Source organism: Phasianus colchicus, chromosome 29, assembly GCF_987193195.1.
Source record: "Phasianus colchicus chromosome 29, bPhaCol1.hap1.1, whole genome shotgun sequence".
NCBI classification, from domain to species: Eukaryota; Metazoa; Chordata; class Aves; order Galliformes; family Phasianidae; genus Phasianus; species Phasianus colchicus.
Genome location: NC_143464.1, coordinates 4,276,490 through 4,292,610, shown reverse-complemented (window position 1 = coordinate 4,292,610; position 16,121 = coordinate 4,276,490). Strand labels below are relative to the sequence as shown.

At 57.0% G+C, this 16,121-nt stretch overlaps 1 protein-coding gene across 1 annotated transcript in view; it reads left to right on the top strand.

Annotated features, from left to right (window-relative positions):
- Positions 1–16,121, top strand: part of KDM5C (lysine demethylase 5C) — a 43,832-nt gene that overhangs the window by 10,983 nt on the left and 16,728 nt on the right. The window contains exons 6-16 of the mRNA XM_090126482.1: positions 235–369; positions 1,896–2,019; positions 2,095–2,285; positions 4,555–4,713; positions 6,229–6,348; positions 6,431–6,589; positions 7,891–8,072; positions 9,473–9,635; positions 9,712–9,831; positions 12,320–12,514; positions 13,961–14,142. Coding sequence (XP_089982608.1) covers positions 235–369; positions 1,896–2,019; positions 2,095–2,285; positions 4,555–4,713; positions 6,229–6,348; positions 6,431–6,589; positions 7,891–8,072; positions 9,473–9,635; positions 9,712–9,831; positions 12,320–12,514; positions 13,961–14,142 — 1,730 coding nt within the window. The remainder of the gene's footprint in view (positions 1–234; positions 370–1,895; positions 2,020–2,094; positions 2,286–4,554; positions 4,714–6,228; positions 6,349–6,430; positions 6,590–7,890; positions 8,073–9,472; positions 9,636–9,711; positions 9,832–12,319; positions 12,515–13,960; positions 14,143–16,121) is intronic.

Below are 16,121 nucleotides of genomic sequence, written 5' to 3'. Positions count from 1 at the left end.
GAGGATTTTGGGGTGCCATTGCTCTCCCATAGATACAGAGTATGAATGATGGGGTTCTGCCCCCATTCATCGAGCTGAACAAACAGTTCAAATCCTCCAGCCACCGTTACCCCCACCCCATAAATACCCAACCTCAAGCTTTCGGGGTGCTGCCCACCCCCCTCTAAATGATTTTTGGGCTTTCTGGAGTTGGGGGGGGGGATCCCTCACCTCTCTTTTCTCCTCCCCCCCCAGCAGTGCACCGCTCGGCCCTTCGACAGCGAGGAGAAGGACCGTGAATACAAACCCCACAGCATCCCTCTGCGGCAGTCCGTGCAGCCCTCCAAGTTCAACACCTATGGGAGGCGTGCCAAGCGTCTGCAGCAGGAGGTCAGACCCCCCCCACCCAAAATAAGCACCCCCCCTTCCCCCCCTCCAAATAAACAACCCCCCCAAAAAAGCTTTTGGGGAGGCTGAAATTCTCCCACCCCCCCACCCTGTGCTTTTTGGGATGCCCTCACGTTGCCCTTCCGAGGTTTTGGGAGCATCTTTGTACCCAAGGAGCCCTTTGGGACCCCAAAATGCCCCCCCCAGGCTTTTGGGGGTGTCCCTATGCCCCCCCCCCAAACTTAAAGGGAAGGCTGAAAGTCTCCTACCCCCCACCCTGTGCTTTTTGGGATACCTTATGTTGCCCTTCAGAGGTTTTGGGAACATCTTGGTACCCAATGGAGCCCTTTGGGACCCCAAAATGCCCCCCCCCCAGGCTTTTGGAGGTGTCCTCATGCTGCCCAAAAACTTATGGGGAGCACCAGAATCTCCCACCCCCCACCCTGTGCTTTTTGGGATACCTTATGTTGCCCTTCCGAGGTTTTGGGAACATCTTGGTACCCAATGGAGCCCTTTGGGACCCCAAAATGCCCCCCCCCAGGCTTTTGGGGGTGTCCTCATGCTCCCCCCAAACTTAAGGGGAGCACCAGAATCTCCCACCCCCCACCCTGTGCTTTTTGGGATGCCCTCACATTGCCCTTCCGAGGTTTTGGGAGCATCTTGGTACCCAATGGAGCCCTTTGAGACCCCCAAAATGCCCCCCCAGGCTTTTGGGGGTGTCCCTATGCCCCCCCCCAAACTTAAAGGGAAGGCTGAAAGTCTCCTACCCCCCACCCTGTGCTTTTTGGGATACCTTATGTTGCCCTTCCGAGGTTTTGGGAGCATCTTGGTACCCAATGGAGCCCTTTGGGACCCCAAAATGCCCCCCATCAGGCTTTTGGGGGTGTCCTCATGCCCCCCCCCAAACTTAAGGGGAGGCTGAAAGTCTCCCACCCCCCACCCTGTGCTTTTTGGGATACCCTCACGTTGCCCTTCCGAGGTTTTGGGAGCATCTTGGTACCCAGTGGAGCCCTTTGGGACCCCAAAATGCCCCCCCCCAGGCTTTTGGGGGTGTGTCCTCATGCCCCCCCAAACTTATGGGGAGCACCAGAATCTCCCACCCCCCACCCCGTGCTTTTTGGGATACCCTCACATTGCCCTTCTGAGGTTTTGGGAGCATCTTGATACCCAATGGAGCCCTTTGGGACCCCAAAATGCCCCCCCCAGGTTTTTTGGGATGTCCTCATCCTCTCCCCATGTTTATGGGGGTATCCTCGTACCCCCCGAGCTCTTTGGGACCCCCAAAATTGCCCCCCCCAGGCTTTTGGGGGTGTCCTCATGCCCCCTCCCAGCTCTTAGGGTCCTCCCAATACCCTGTGGATCTCTTTGGGACCCCTAAAGTGGCCCTCCAAATTTTTTGGTGTGCCCTTTTCCCCCCCCCCGAGCTCTTAGGGACCCCCAAAATTGCCTATGACATTCCAATGCCCCCCCAAATTTTTCTGGACCCCTCCATCACTGACTTCTCCCCCCCCCCAAAAACAACCCCACAGCCCGAACCCACAGAGGAGGACATCGAGAAAAACCCAGAGCTGAAAAAACTTCAAATCTACGGCGCCGGCCCCAAAATGTTGGGGTTGGGATTGGTGGCCAAAGACAAAACCCTACGGAAAAAAGGTATGGGGGGGAAGGGGGAGAATCTGGAGGGGGGTTAAAAGCTTAAAAGGGTAACCCTAAATCCCAACCCCATAGATAAAGAGGGCCCCGAGTGCCCCCCGACCGTGGTGGTGAAGGAGGAACCGGTGGCTTTGGGGTCTGAGGGCAAAACGGAGCCGCTGTCGGCACGAGTTTATCCTGAGAGCAAAGAGGAGCTGAGGCACAGCCCAGAGCCCTGCACCAAAATGACCATGCGTCTGCGTCGCAGCCACAGCAACAGCCAGTTTGTGAGTCACAGCCCATCGCAAAAAACGAAAATGAAAGCCCAAAGGGGGAGGGGGGGAACACAGAACGCGCCGGGGTGCCCACCGAAATGAGCTGCGGGTGATGGAAAAGCAGCTGGGGTGCCACAAAATGGGTCGGGGGTGCCGCAGGATGAGATGGGTATGGCCCAAAATGGGCTGGTTGTAGCCCAAAATGGGCTGGGGGTGCCACAAAATGGGCTGGGGGTGCCACAAAGTGAGCTGGTTGTAGCCCAAAATGGGCTGGGGGTGCCACAAAATGGGCTGGTTATAGCCCAAAATGGGCTGGTTCTAGCCCAAAATGGGCTGGGGGTGCCACAAAATGGGCTGGGGGTGCCACAAAGTGAGCTGGTTGTAGCCCAAAATGGGCTGGGGGTGCCACAAAATGGGCTGGTTATAGCCCAAAATGGGCTGGTTCTAGCCCAAAATGGGCTGGGGGTGCCACAAAGTGAGCTGGTTATAGCCCAAAATGGGCTGGGGGTGCCACAAAATGAGCTGGGGGTGCCACAAAGTGAGCTGGTTATAGCCCAAAATGGGCTGGGGGTGCCACAAAATGGGCTGGGGGTGCCACAAAGTGAGCTGGTTATAGCCCAAAATGAGCTGGGGAGCCACAAAATGAGCTGGTTCTAGCCCAAAATGGGCTGGGGGTGCCACAAAATGGGCTGGTTATAGCCCAAAATGGGCTGGGGGTGCCACAAAATGGGCTGGGGGTGCCACAAAGTGAGCTGGTTCTAGCCCAAAATGGGCTGGGGGTGCCACAAAATGGGCTGGTTATAGCCCAAAATGGGCTGGGGGTGCCTCAAAATGGGCTGGGGGTGCCACAAAGTGAGCTGGTTGTAGCCCAAAATGGGCTGGGGGTGCCACAAAATGGGCTGGGGGTGCCACAAAGTGAGCTGGTTATAGCCCAAAATGGGCTGGGGGTGCCACAAAATGGGCTGGGGGTGCCACAAAATGGGCTGGTTCTAGCCCAAAATGGGCTGGGGGTGCCACAAAATGAGCTGGGGGTGCCACAAAATGGGCTGGTTATAGCCCAAAATGGGCTGGGGGTGCCACAAAATGGGCTGGGGGTGCCACAAAGTGAGCTGGTTATAGCCCAAAATGAGCTGGGGAGCCACAAAATGAGCTGGTTATAGCCAAAATGGGCTGGTTCTAGCCCAAAATGGGCTGGGGGTGCCACAAAGTGAGCTGGTTGTAGCCCAAAATGGGCTGGGGGTGCCACAAAGTGAGCTGGTTATAGCCCAAAATGGGCTGGGGGTGCCACAAAATGGGCTGGGGGTGCCACAAAATGAGCTGGTTATAGCCAAAATGGGCTGGTTATCGCCCAAAATGGGCCAGGGGTGCCTCCAGATGTGCTGGGGGTGCCACAAAATGATCCAAGGTGCCATAAAATTATCTGGTTATAGCCCAAAATGAGCTGGGGGAGCCACAAAATGAGCTGATTATAGCCCAAAATGAGGCTGGGATGCCACAAAGTGAGCTGGTTGTAGCCCAAAATGGGCCAGGGGTGCCTCCAGATGGACTGGGAGTGCCCCAAAGTGATCCAAGGTGCCACAAAATAATCTGGTTATAGCCCAAAATAAGCTGGGGGTGCCTCCAGGTGGGCCAGGGGAGCCACAAAATGGGCTGGGGGAGCCACAAAATGATCTGGGGTGTCACAAAATGGGCAGGGGTGTCCTCAGAATACTCTGGGGGTGCCACAGTGAGCTGGTTATAGCCCAAAATGGGCCGGGGGTGCCACAAAATGGGCTGGTTATAGCCCAGAATGAGCTGGGGGCGCCTCCAGATGGGCTGGGGGTGCCCCAAAGTGAACCAGGGTGCCCCAAAGTGAGCTGGGGTGTCACAAAATGGGCTGGTTATAGTACAGAATGGGCCGGGGGTGCCCCCAAAATGAGCCAGTTGTGCCCCATAATGAACTGATTATACCCCAAAAGAACCAATTTTGCCCATAATGGACCAATATTGCCTCGAAATGAACCAATATTGGTCTGGTCGTGCCCCAAAACGAACCGGTTGCGCCCCAAATGAACCAATTTTGCCCCAAAATGGATTGATTTTGCCCCAGAATGGACCGGTTGTGCCCCAAAATGGTCTGATTGTGCCCCAAATAAATTGCTTGTCCCCCCAGAATGAACAGTTGTGCCCCAAAATGAACCAATTTTTCCTCCAAAATGAACCATTTGTGCCTCAAAATGGACCAACTGTACCCCAAAATGAAGCAGTTTTACCCCAAACTGAAGGGATTTTGCCCCAAAAGGTGGAGTCCTACGTGTGCCGGATCTGCTCGCGGGGCGACGAGGACGACAAACTGCTGCTGTGCGATGGCTGTGATGATAATTATCACATCTTCTGCCTCCTGCCCCCCCTGCCCGAGATCCCCAAAGGCATCTGGCGCTGCCCCAAATGCGTCATGGCGGTGAGGAGGGGGCGTGGGGACCCCCAAAACCCCCCCTGGGGTCGAGGGGGGTGGGGAGCATTGAATTATGTCTGTGGGGTGGGGTGGGACCCCCAGATGGTGTTGGTCTGTGGAATTGGGGCCCTCAATGCCTTTTTTGGGGGGGGCTTGGGACCCCCAGGTTGCATCTACCTGTGGGGTTGGGACCCCCACGTCCTCTTTTTGGGGGTTGGGACCCCTAGGTGGTGTTGGTCTGTGGGGTTGGGACCTTCAGTTCCTGGTCTGGGGGGGTTTGGGACCCCCAGGTTGCATCTACCTGTGGGATTGGGACCCCCACATCCTCTTTTTGGGGGTTGGCGACCCCTAGGTGGTGTTGATCCACAGAGTTGGGACCCCCAATGCTTTTTTTTGGGGAGGTTGGGACCCCCAGGTTGCATCTACCTGGGATTGGGACCCCCACGTCTTTTTATTGGGGTTGGGGACCCCCAGGTGGTGTTGGTCTGTGGGGTTGCAACCCTCAGTGCCTTTTTTTGGGGGAGGTTGGGACCCCCAGATTGCATCTACCTGTGGGGTTGGGACCCTCTTACCACCTTGCTGGGGCTGGAGACCCCCAGGTAGTGTTGATTTATGGGATTGAGACCCCCATATTCTCCTTCTGGGGCAGAGGACCCCCAAGTAGCATCTACCTTTGGGATTGGGACCCCCATGTCCTTTCTGTGGGGCGGGGGACCCCCAAATCGCATCTGTCTGTGGGTCGGGACCGCCAAATCGCATCTGTCTGTGGGTTTGGGACCCCCAGATCACATCAATCTGTGGGTCAGAACCCCCAAATCGCATCTGTCTGTGGGTTTGGGACCCCCAGATCGCATCTATCTGTGGGTCAGAACCCCCAAATCGCATCTGTCTGTGGGTTTGGGACCCCCAGATCGCATCTGTCTGTGGATCAGGACCCCCAAATCGCATCTGTCTGTGGGTTTGGGACCCCCAGATCGCATCTGTCTGTGGGTCAGGACCCCCAAATCGCATCTGTCTGTGGGTTTGGGACCCCCAGATCGCATCTGTCTGTGGGTCAGGACCCCCAAATCGCATCTGTCTGTGGGTTTGGGACCCCCAAATTGCATCTGTCTGTGGGTTTGGGACCCCCAGATCACATCTATCTGTGGGTTCAGAACCCCCAGATCACATCTGTCTGTGGGTCAGGACCCCCAAATGGAATCTATCTGTGGGTTTGGGACCCCCAGATCACATCTATCTGTGGGTTTGGGACCCCCAGATCACATCTGTCTGTGGGTCAGGACCCCCAGATCGCATCTGTCTGTGGGTTTGGGACCCCCAGATCACATCTATCTGTGGGTTTGGGACCCCCAGATCACATCTATCTGTGGGTTTGGGACCCCCGGGGCCACGCTTGCATCCCATCCCACACGAAGATCCGCGCATCCTATTTCCCCCTTCTCCCTGGGGCTGGCGACCCTTTGTTTTCCCCCCTGGAGGACCCCAGACCCCCACCGTGACCCCCATTTCTCTCCCCCCAAGGAGTGCAAGCGGCCTCCGGAGGCTTTCGGCTTCGAGCAGGCGACGCGGGAGTACACCCTGCAGAGCTTCGGGGAGATGGCAGACTCCTTCAAGGCCGACTACTTCAACATGCCCGTCCACGTGGGTCCTCCGGGACGCCCCCGGTGCCCCCCCTCCTCGTCCCCGCCGCCCCCTCCTCACCCCCTTGTCCCCCTTTCCTCAGATGGTGCCCACGGAGCTGGTGGAAAAGGAGTTCTGGAGGTTGGTGAACAGCATCGAGGAGGACGTGACGGTGGAGTACGGCGCTGATATCCACTCCAAGGAGTTCGGCAGCGGGTTCCCCATCAGCGATGGCAAGAGGAAGCTCTCGCCTGAGGAGGAGGTGAGGGTCGGCCCCACGGAGGTATTGGGGGCAGTGGGGTGATGCTGGCGCCTCGAGGGTGACGTTGGACCCCTGTCGATGGTGGTCCTGGTGGGGTGACTCCATCCCCTGGAGGGTGACGTTGATCCCTTGTTGATGGTGGTTGTGTTGGGGTGACACCATCATCTGGAGGGTGACGTTGATCTCCTGCTGATGGTGGTCCTGTTGGGGTGACGCCATCCCCTGGAGGGTGACGTTGATCCCCTACTGATGGTGGTCCTGGTGGGGTGACACCATCATCTGGAGGGTGATGTTGAGCCCTTGTTGATGGTGGTCTTGTTGGGGTGACGGCATCCACTGGAGGGTGACATTGATCCCCTACTGATGGTGGTCCTGTTGGGGTGACACCATCATCTGGAGGGTGACACTGATCCCCTACTGATGGTGGTCCTGTTGGGGTGACACCATCATCTGGAGGGTGACACTGATCCCCTACTGATGGTGGTCTTGTTGGGGTGACGCCATCCCCTGGAGGGTGACACTGATCCCCCATTGACATTGGTTCCTGTTGGGTTGACACTGAGGTCCTCAATGATGTTTGGCCCCATTGGGGTGACACCGTCCCCTCAAGGGTGACATTGGCCCTCTGTTGATGGTGGCCTTGTTGGGGTGACACTGAGGTCCTCGTTGACATTGGGCCTCCATTGGGGTGGTGGCCTCTCCATGAGAGTGACATTGGTCCCCCGTTTACATTGGTCCTTGTTGGGGTGACACTGGGGTCCTCGTTGATGGCGGGCTTCTGTCAGGGTGACACCATCACCTCAAGGGCAGCGTTGGTCCCCTGTTGACGTAGGGGTGACACTTCTCCTCCACTGACATTGGGCCCCGTGGGGGGACCACCGTCCCCTTGAGAGTGACATTGGTCCCCTATTGATGTTGGTCCCTTTTTGGGACAACACTTGGGATCCCCATTGACGTCAGACCTCCATAGTGGCAACTTTGTCCCCTTGAGGGCAACGTTGGGGTCCCCATTCATTTTGGGCCCCGTTGAGGTGGCACCACTCAAGGGTGACACTTCTTCCCCATTGACTTTGGGCCCCGTTGAGGTGACACCACTCAAGGGTGACACTTCTTCCCCGTTGACTTTGGGCCCCGTTGACCAACCATGAGGGCATCATTGACCCCATCAGTGTCAGCTCCATTCTTTTGAGGGCCGTGCCTGTTCCCCATTGACATCGACCCCACGTGGGGAAGCTCCATCACCTCGGGGGTGATGTTGACATGCAGGACCCCCCCCAATTTACCTGTCCCCCCCCCCCCAGGAGTACGCCGGCAGCGGGTGGAACCTGAACGTGATGCCGGTGCTGAAGCAGTCGGTGCTGTGCCACATCAACGCCGACATCTCGGGCATGAAGGTGCCCTGGCTCTACGTGGGAATGGTCTTCTCTGCCTTCTGCTGGCACATCGAGGACCACTGGAGCTACTCCATCAACTACCTCCACTGGTAGGGGGCTGGGTGTGGGGCAGGAGGGGGTTTTTTTGGGGTGATGTTGACCCCACGGAGTCAAACTCAAGATGCGGGCTGGGGTTTTCTGGGTGTTGTTGATCCCATAGAGTCAAACTCAAGATGTGGGGTGAGGTTTTTGGGGTGCTTTTGACCCCATAGAGTCAAACTCAAGATATGGAGTGAGGTTTTTGGGGTGTTTTGGCCTCCCAGAGGTGAGCAGAAGATGTGGGGTGAGGTTTTTGGGGTGCAGTTGACCCCATAGAGCCAAACTCAAGATGTGGGGTGAGGTTTTTGGGGTGCAGTTGACCCCATAGAACCAAACTGAAGATATGGGGTGAAACTTTTGGGGTGCTTTTGGCCTCCCAGGGATGAGGAGAAGATATGTGGTGAGGTTTTTGGGGTGCAGTTGACCCCATAGAGTCGAACTCAAGGTGCGGGATGAAGTTCACAGGATTCTCATGACCTCGCAGGGATGAGCAGAAGATGTGGAGTGAGGTTTTGGGGTGCTGATGACCCCACAGAGTCGAACTCAAGATGTGGGGTGAGGTTTTTGGGGTGCTTTTGGCCTCTCAAGGATGAGGAGAAGATGTGGGGTGAAGTGTTTGGGGTGCAGTTGACCCCATGGAACCAAACTCAAGATGTGGGGTGAAGTTTCTGGGGTGCTTTTGACCCCATAGAGTCAAACTCAAGATATGGAGTGAGGTTTTTGGGGTGTTTTGGCCTCCCAGAGATGAGCAGAAGATGTGGGGTGAGGTTTTTGGGGTGCTGTTGACCCCATAGAGCCAAACTCAAGATGTGGGATGAGCTTTTAGGAGCGCTGATGATCCCATGGAGCCGAACTCAAGATGTGGGGTGAGATTTTTGGGGTGCTGATGACCCCAAGAGCCAAACTCAAGATGTGGGGTGAGCTTTTTGGGGTGCTGATGACCCCATGGAACCAAACTCAAGATGTGGGGTGAAGTTTCTGGGGTGCTGATGACCCCAAGAGCCAAACTCAAGATGTGGGGTGAAGCTTTTTGGGGTGCTGATGACCCCAAGAGCCAAACTCAAGATGTGGGGTGAGCTTTTTGGGGTGCTGATGACCCCAAGAGCCAAACTCAAGATGTGGGGTGAGCTTTTTGGGGTGCTGATGACCCCAAGAGCCAAACTCAAGATGTGGGGTGAAGCTTTTTGGGGTGCTGATGACCCCATAGATTTGACCTCAAGATGCAGGGTGAGAGCAGACGTTGTGTTGTCCCTCCAACCACAACCTCACCAACACGAGACGAGAGTTTGTGTCCATCCCAACCCCCCTTTTAGGACAGGATGAAGTTTCTTTGGAGGCATTGAGCCGCCCCACGTCTCTCTGTGGGTCCGGGGTCGTTTTATGGGTTCCCTGACCCCCCGTTTCTCCCCAGGGGTGAACCCAAGACGTGGTACGGCGTGCCGTCCTTCGCCGCCGAGCACCTGGAGGAGGTGATGAAGAAGCTGACGCCGGAGCTGTTTGAGAGCCAACCCGACCTGCTGCACCAACTCGTCACCCTCATGAACCCCAACACCCTCATGGCCCACGGCGTCCCTGTGAGTATGGGACCCCACAGCTCCTTCACACCCCCGAATCTTTGCGTTTTAAGCTCAAACTCTGCTTTTTTTCCAGGTGGTTCGGACCAACCAATGTGCTGGGGAGTTTGTCATCACCTTCCCGCGGGCGTATCACAGCGGCTTCAACCAGGGCTACAACTTCGCCGAGGCCGTCAACTTCTGCACTGCTGACTGGGTCAGAGCCCCCAAAAACGGGCTGATTCCACCCAAAATGAGGCTGGGGGGGGAGGGGGGAGCATCGCCAGGGGCATTCGGGGCGTCTCCCAATAGTCCTGAGCTGTGGGAGGGGGTTTTGGGGTGAAAGTGAATGTGAATCTCCCCCTCCTCCCCCCCAAAAAAAGCACTGCAGCACAGGAAACCTCCCCCCCCCCCCTTTAAAAAATAGAGGGGACCCCTCCTTTGGGGCAAAACACTCCAAAGCTTGGGGGAAATATCCCCAAATTCCACCCCCATGACTCAGGGCAGATACCTTCGGACACCCTGAGGCCTCCTTGGACCCCCACATCTCCCCAAACTCAGGGCAAGTACCACCCCCAAAAATCAGGACCCACAAACCAGGGTGGAACACCCCTAAATTTCGCCCCCAAATGAGGAGCGAGCCCTTCCAGCAGCCCCACCCTCCCCCAAACCCGGGGCAGAAGCCCTCAAATCCCCAAAGAACTGCCCCAAATCCCCCCAGAATTGGGGGCAGGTGCTCTCAAACTCAGTTTGACCCCAGCACAAAACCCCATATTAGCTCATGTGTGGCACTGAGATCCCCCAGCCCAACAGCACAGCTGTGCTCATTCCCCCCAAACCCAGGGCATAAGACCCTGAATCCCCCCAAAACTGCCCCGAATCCCCCCAGAACTGCACCAAATCCCCCCAGAATTGGAGGCAGACGCCCTCAAACTCAATCTGACCCGAGCACAAAACCCCACGCTCCCCCACATCCTAATTTGAGATCCCACCCCAACACCACTGCTGTGCTCCTGCCCCAGATCCCTCTGAACCCAGGGAAGAAACCCCCAAAACTGCCCCAAATCCCTCCAGAGCAGCCCCAAATGCCCCCAGAACTGGAGGCAGACGGCCTCAAACTCGGTCTGACCCCAACGTAAACCCCCCCCACTCCCTCACACCCTACTTTGGGATCCGCACTCTTACACCACAGCCATACTCCTGCCCCCAAACCCTCCTGAACCCAGGGAAGAAACCCCTAAATCCCCCCAGAACTGCCCCAAATACCCCTGGAATAGGAGGCAGACGCCCTCAAACTCAGTCTGACCCCAACACAAAACCCCACGCTCCCCCACACCCTACTTTGGGATCCCACCCCAACACCCCATCCACGCTCCCACCCCCTCCCCCTGCATTTTTGGGGTTCCATCCCCCCGTTTCTGCCCCCTCCCAGCTCCCCGCCGGCCATCAATGCATACTCCTGCCCCCAAAGCCCCCTGAACCCAGGGAAGAAACCCCCAAAACTGCCCTAAATCCCCCCAGAACTGCCCCAAATGCCCCCAGAATTGGAGGCAGACACCCTCAAATTCGGTCTGACCCCAACATAAACCGCCCCCCACTCCCTCACACCCTACTTTGGGATCTGCATCCTGACACCACAGCCATACTCCTGCCCCCAAACCCTCCTGAACCCGGGGAAGAAACCCCCAAAACTGCCCCAAATCCCCCCAGAACAGCCCCAAATCCCCCCAGAATTGGAGGCAGACGCCCTCAAACTCAGTCTGACCCCAACACAAAACCCCACGCTCCCCCACACCCTACTTTAGGATCCGCACCCTTACACCACAGCCATACTCCTGCTCCCAAACCCTCCTGAACCCCAGAGCAGAAGCACCCCAAATCCCTCCAGAACAGCCCCAAATGCCCCCAGAATTGGAGGCAGACGCCCTCAAACTCAGTCTGACCCCAACACAAAACCCCACGCTCCCCCACACCCTACTTTGGGATCCCACCCCAACACCCCATCCACGCTCCCACCCCCTCCCCCTGCATTTTTGGGGTTCCATCCCCCCGTTTCTGCCCCCTCCCAGCTCCCCGCCGGCCATCAATGCATACTCCTGCCCCCAAAGCCCCCTGAACCCAGGGAAGAAACCCCCAAAACTGCCCTAAATCCCCCCAGAACTGCCCCAAATGCCCCCAGAATTGGAGGCAGACACCCTCAAATTCGGTCTGACCCCAACATAAACCGCCCCCCACTCCCTCACACCCTACTTTGGGATCTGCATCCTGACACCACAGCCATACTCCTGCCCCCAAACCCTCCTGAACCCGGGGAAGAAACCCCCAAAACTGCCCCAAATCCCCCCAGAACAGCCCCAAATCCCCCCAGAATTGGAGGCAGACGCCCTCAAACTCAGTCTGACCCCAACACAAAACCCCACGCTCCCCCACACCCTACTTTAGGATCCGCACCCTTACACCACAGCCATACTCCTGCTCCCAAACCCTCCTGAACCCCAGAGCAGAAGCACCCCAAATCCCTCCAGAACAGCCCCAAATGCCCCCAGAATTGGAGGCAGACGCCCTCAAACTCAGTCCGACCCCAACACAAAACCCCACGCTCCCCCACACCCTACTTTGGGATCCCACCCCAACACCCCATCCACGCTCCCACCCCCTCCCCCTGCATTTTTGGGGTTCCATCCCCCCGTTTCTCCCCCTCCCAGCTCCCCGCCGGCCGTCAATGCATCGAGCACTACCGCCGCCTGCGCCGCTACTGCGTCTTCTCTCACGAGGAGCTCATCTGCAAGATGGCCGCCTGCCCCGAGAAGCTGGACCTCAACCTGGCCGCTGCCGTGCACAAGGAGATGTTCGTGCTGGTGCAGGAGGAGCGCAAGCTCCGCAAGGCGCTGCTGGAGAAGGTGGGGATGCTGGGAGCTGCGTGTTGCGATCTTCAAGGACCTTTCTGACCTAAACTGGTTGTCTTTAAGGACCTTTCCAACGCATCCTGACTGTCATCTTTGAGGATCTGTCTGTTATTCTGTGGTTCTGTGACCTTCCAGGACCCTTCCAGCCCATTTTATAATTCTGTGATCTTCCAGGACCCTTCCAGCCCATTCTGTAGTTCTGTGATCTTCCAGGACCCTTCCAACCCCCATCATTCCTTTCCCAGTGATCTTCCAGGACCCTCCCAACCCATTCCATGCTTCTTTAGTCTTTAACGACCCTTCCAACCCCCATCGTTCCTCTCCCAGTGACCTTCCAGGACCCTCCCAACCATTCCATGCTCCTTACAGGACCCTTCCAACCGCCATCATTTCTGTTCCAGTGATCTTCCAGTACCCTCCCTACCCATTCCATGCTTCTTTAGTCTTTAACGACCCTTCCAACCTCCCCCATTCCACTCCCAGTGACCTTCCAGGACCCTCCCAACCCATTCCATGCTTCTTTAGTCTTTAAAGACCCTTTCAACTGCCATCATTCCTGTCCCAGTGACCTCCCAGGACCCTCCCAACCCCCCCCATTCCTCTCCCAGTGACTTTCCAGGACCCTCCCAACCCACTCCATGCTTCTTTAGTCTTTAAAAACCCTTCCAACCCCCATCTTTCCTCTCCTAGTGACCTCCCAGGACCCTTCCAACCCCCATCGTTCCTCTCCCAGTGGCCTTCCAGGACCCTCCCAACCCACTCCATGTTTCTTTAGTCTTTAAAGACCCTTCCAACCGCCATCATTCCTGTCCCAGTGACCTCCCAGGACCCTTCCAACCTCCCCCATTCCTTTCCCAGTGACCTTCCAGGACCCTCCCAACCCATTCCATGCTTCTTTAGTCTTTAAAGACCCTTTCAACTGCCATCATTCCTGTCCCAGTGACCTCCCAGGACCCTCCCAACCCCCCCCATTCCTCTCCCAGTGACCTTCCAGGACCCTCCCAACCCACTCCATGCTTCTTTAGTCTTTAAAAACCCTTCCAACCCCCATCTTTCCTCTCCTAGTGACCTCCCAGGACCCTTCCAACCCCCATAATTCCTTTCCCAGTGGCCTTCCAGGACCCTCCCAACCCATTCCATGCTTCTTTAGTCTTTAAAGACCCTTCCAACCCCCATCATTCCTGTCCCAGTGACCTCCCAGGACCCTTCCAACAGTTCCATGTCCTTACAGAACCCTTCCAACCCCCATCGTTCCTCTCCCAGTGATCTTCCAGGACCCACCCAACCCACTCCATGCTTCTTTAGTCTTGAAAAACCCTTCCCACCCCCACCATTCCTCTCCCAGTGACCTCCCAGAACCCCCCCGACCGCCTCCACTCTCCTCCCACCCTTCACCCTCCCCCCCTTCCCCACCTCACCATTTTTCTCCCCCCGTTTTAGGGCATCACGGAGGCGGAACGCGAGGCCTTCGAGCTGCTGCCCGACGACGAGCGGCAGTGCGACAAATGCAAGACCACGTGCTTCCTGTCGGCCCTGGCCTGCTACGACTGCCCGCAGTGCCTCGTCTGCCTCTACCACATGGACGACCTCTGCAAGTGCCCCCGCAGCAAGCAGTACCTCCGGTGGGCTGCTGGGGGTCGGGGCTGTGGGGTGCTGTGGGGCCTGGTGTGTCCATATGGGGGTTGTGGGTCTTGGTGTACCTATAAGGGGGGGATATGGGCATGGGCTGTGGGTCCTGGTGTGTCCATATGGGTCCTGGTGTGTCCATATGGGGGTTGTGGGCCTTGGTGTACCTATAGGGAGGATGTGGGCATGGGTTTGGGATGCTGTGGGTCCTGGTGTGTCCATATGGGGGATGTGGGTCTTGGTGTCCCTATAGGGGGGATGTGGGCATGGGTTTGGGGTGCTGTGGGTCCTGGTATGTCCATATGGGTCCTGGTGTGTCCATATGGGGGTTGTGGGCCTTGGTGTACCTATAGGGAGGATGTGGGCATGGGTTTGGGATGCTGTGGGTCCTGGTGTGTCCATATGGGGGTTGTGGGTCCTGGTGTGTCCATATGGGGGTTGTGGGTCTTGGTGTACCTATAGGGGGGATGTGGGCATGGGTTTGAGATGCTGTGGGTCCTGGTATGTCCATATGGGTCCTGGTGTGTCCATATGGGGGTTGTGGATCTTGGTGTGTCCATATGGGTCCTGGTGTGTCCATATGGGTCCTGGTGTGTCCATATGACGGCTGTGGGTCTTGGTGTACCTATAGGGGGAGGATATGGGCATGGATTTGGGGGCCTGTGGGTCCTGGTGTGTCCATATGGGTCCTGGTGTGTCCATATGGGTCCTGGTGTGTCCATATGGGGGTTGTGGGTCTTGGTGTGTCCATATGGGTCCTGGTGTGTCCATATGGGGGTTGTGGGTCCTGGTGTATCTATAGGGGGGATTTGGGCATGGGTTTGGGATGCTGTGGGTCCTGGTGTGTCCATATGGGGGTTGTGGGTCCTGGTGTGTCCATATGGGGGTTGTGGGTCTTGGTGTACCTATAGGGGGGATGTGGGCATGGGTTTGAGATGCTGTGGGTCCTGGTGTGTCCATATGGGTCCTGGTGTGTCCATATGGGGGTTGTGGATCTTGGTGTGTCCATATGGGGCCTGGTGTGTCCATATGGGGGATGTGGGTCTTGGTGTGTACCTATAAGGGGGGGATGTGGGCATGGGTTTGGGATGCTGTGAGTCCTGGTGTGTCCATATGGGGCCTGGTGTGTCCATATGGGGGTTGTGGATCTTGGTGTGTCCATATGGGTCCTGGTGTGTCCATATGGGTCCTGGTGTGTCCATATGGGTCCTGGTGTGTCCATATGGGGGTTGTGGGTCTTGGTGTGTCCATATGGGTCCTGGTGTGTCCATATGGGGGTTGTGGGTCTTGGTGTGTCCATATGGGTCCTGGTGTGTCCATATGGGGGTTGTGGGTCCTGGTGTATCTATAGGGGGGATTTGGGCATGGGTTTGGGATGCTGTGGGTCCTGGTGTGTCCATATGGGGGTTGTGGGTCCTGGTGTGTCCATATGGGGGTTGTGGGTCTTGGTGTACCTATAGGGGGGATGTGGGCATGGGTTTGAGATGCTGTGGGTCCTGGTGTGTCCATATGGGGCCTGGTGTGTCCATATGGGGGTTGTGGATCTTGGTGTGTCCATATGGGTCCTGGTGTGTCCATATGGCGGCTGTGGGTCTTGGTGTACCTATAGGGGGAGGATGTGGGCATGGATTTGGGGGCCTGTGGGTCCTGGTGTGTCCATATGGGGGTTGTGGGTCTTGGTGTATCTACAGGGGGGATGTGGGCATGGGTTTGGGATGCTGTGGGTCCTGGTGTGTCCATATGGGGGTTGTGGGTCTTGGTGTGTCCATATGGGTCCTGGTGTGTCCATATGGGGGTTGTGGGTCCTGGTGTATCTATAGGGGGGATTTGGGCATGGGTTTGGGATGCTGTGGGTCCTGGTGTGTCCATATGGGGGTTGTGGGTCCTGGTGTGTCCATATGGGGGTTGTGGGTCTTGGTGTACCTATAGGGGGGATGTGGGCATGGGTTTGAGATGCTGTGGGTCCTGGTGTGTC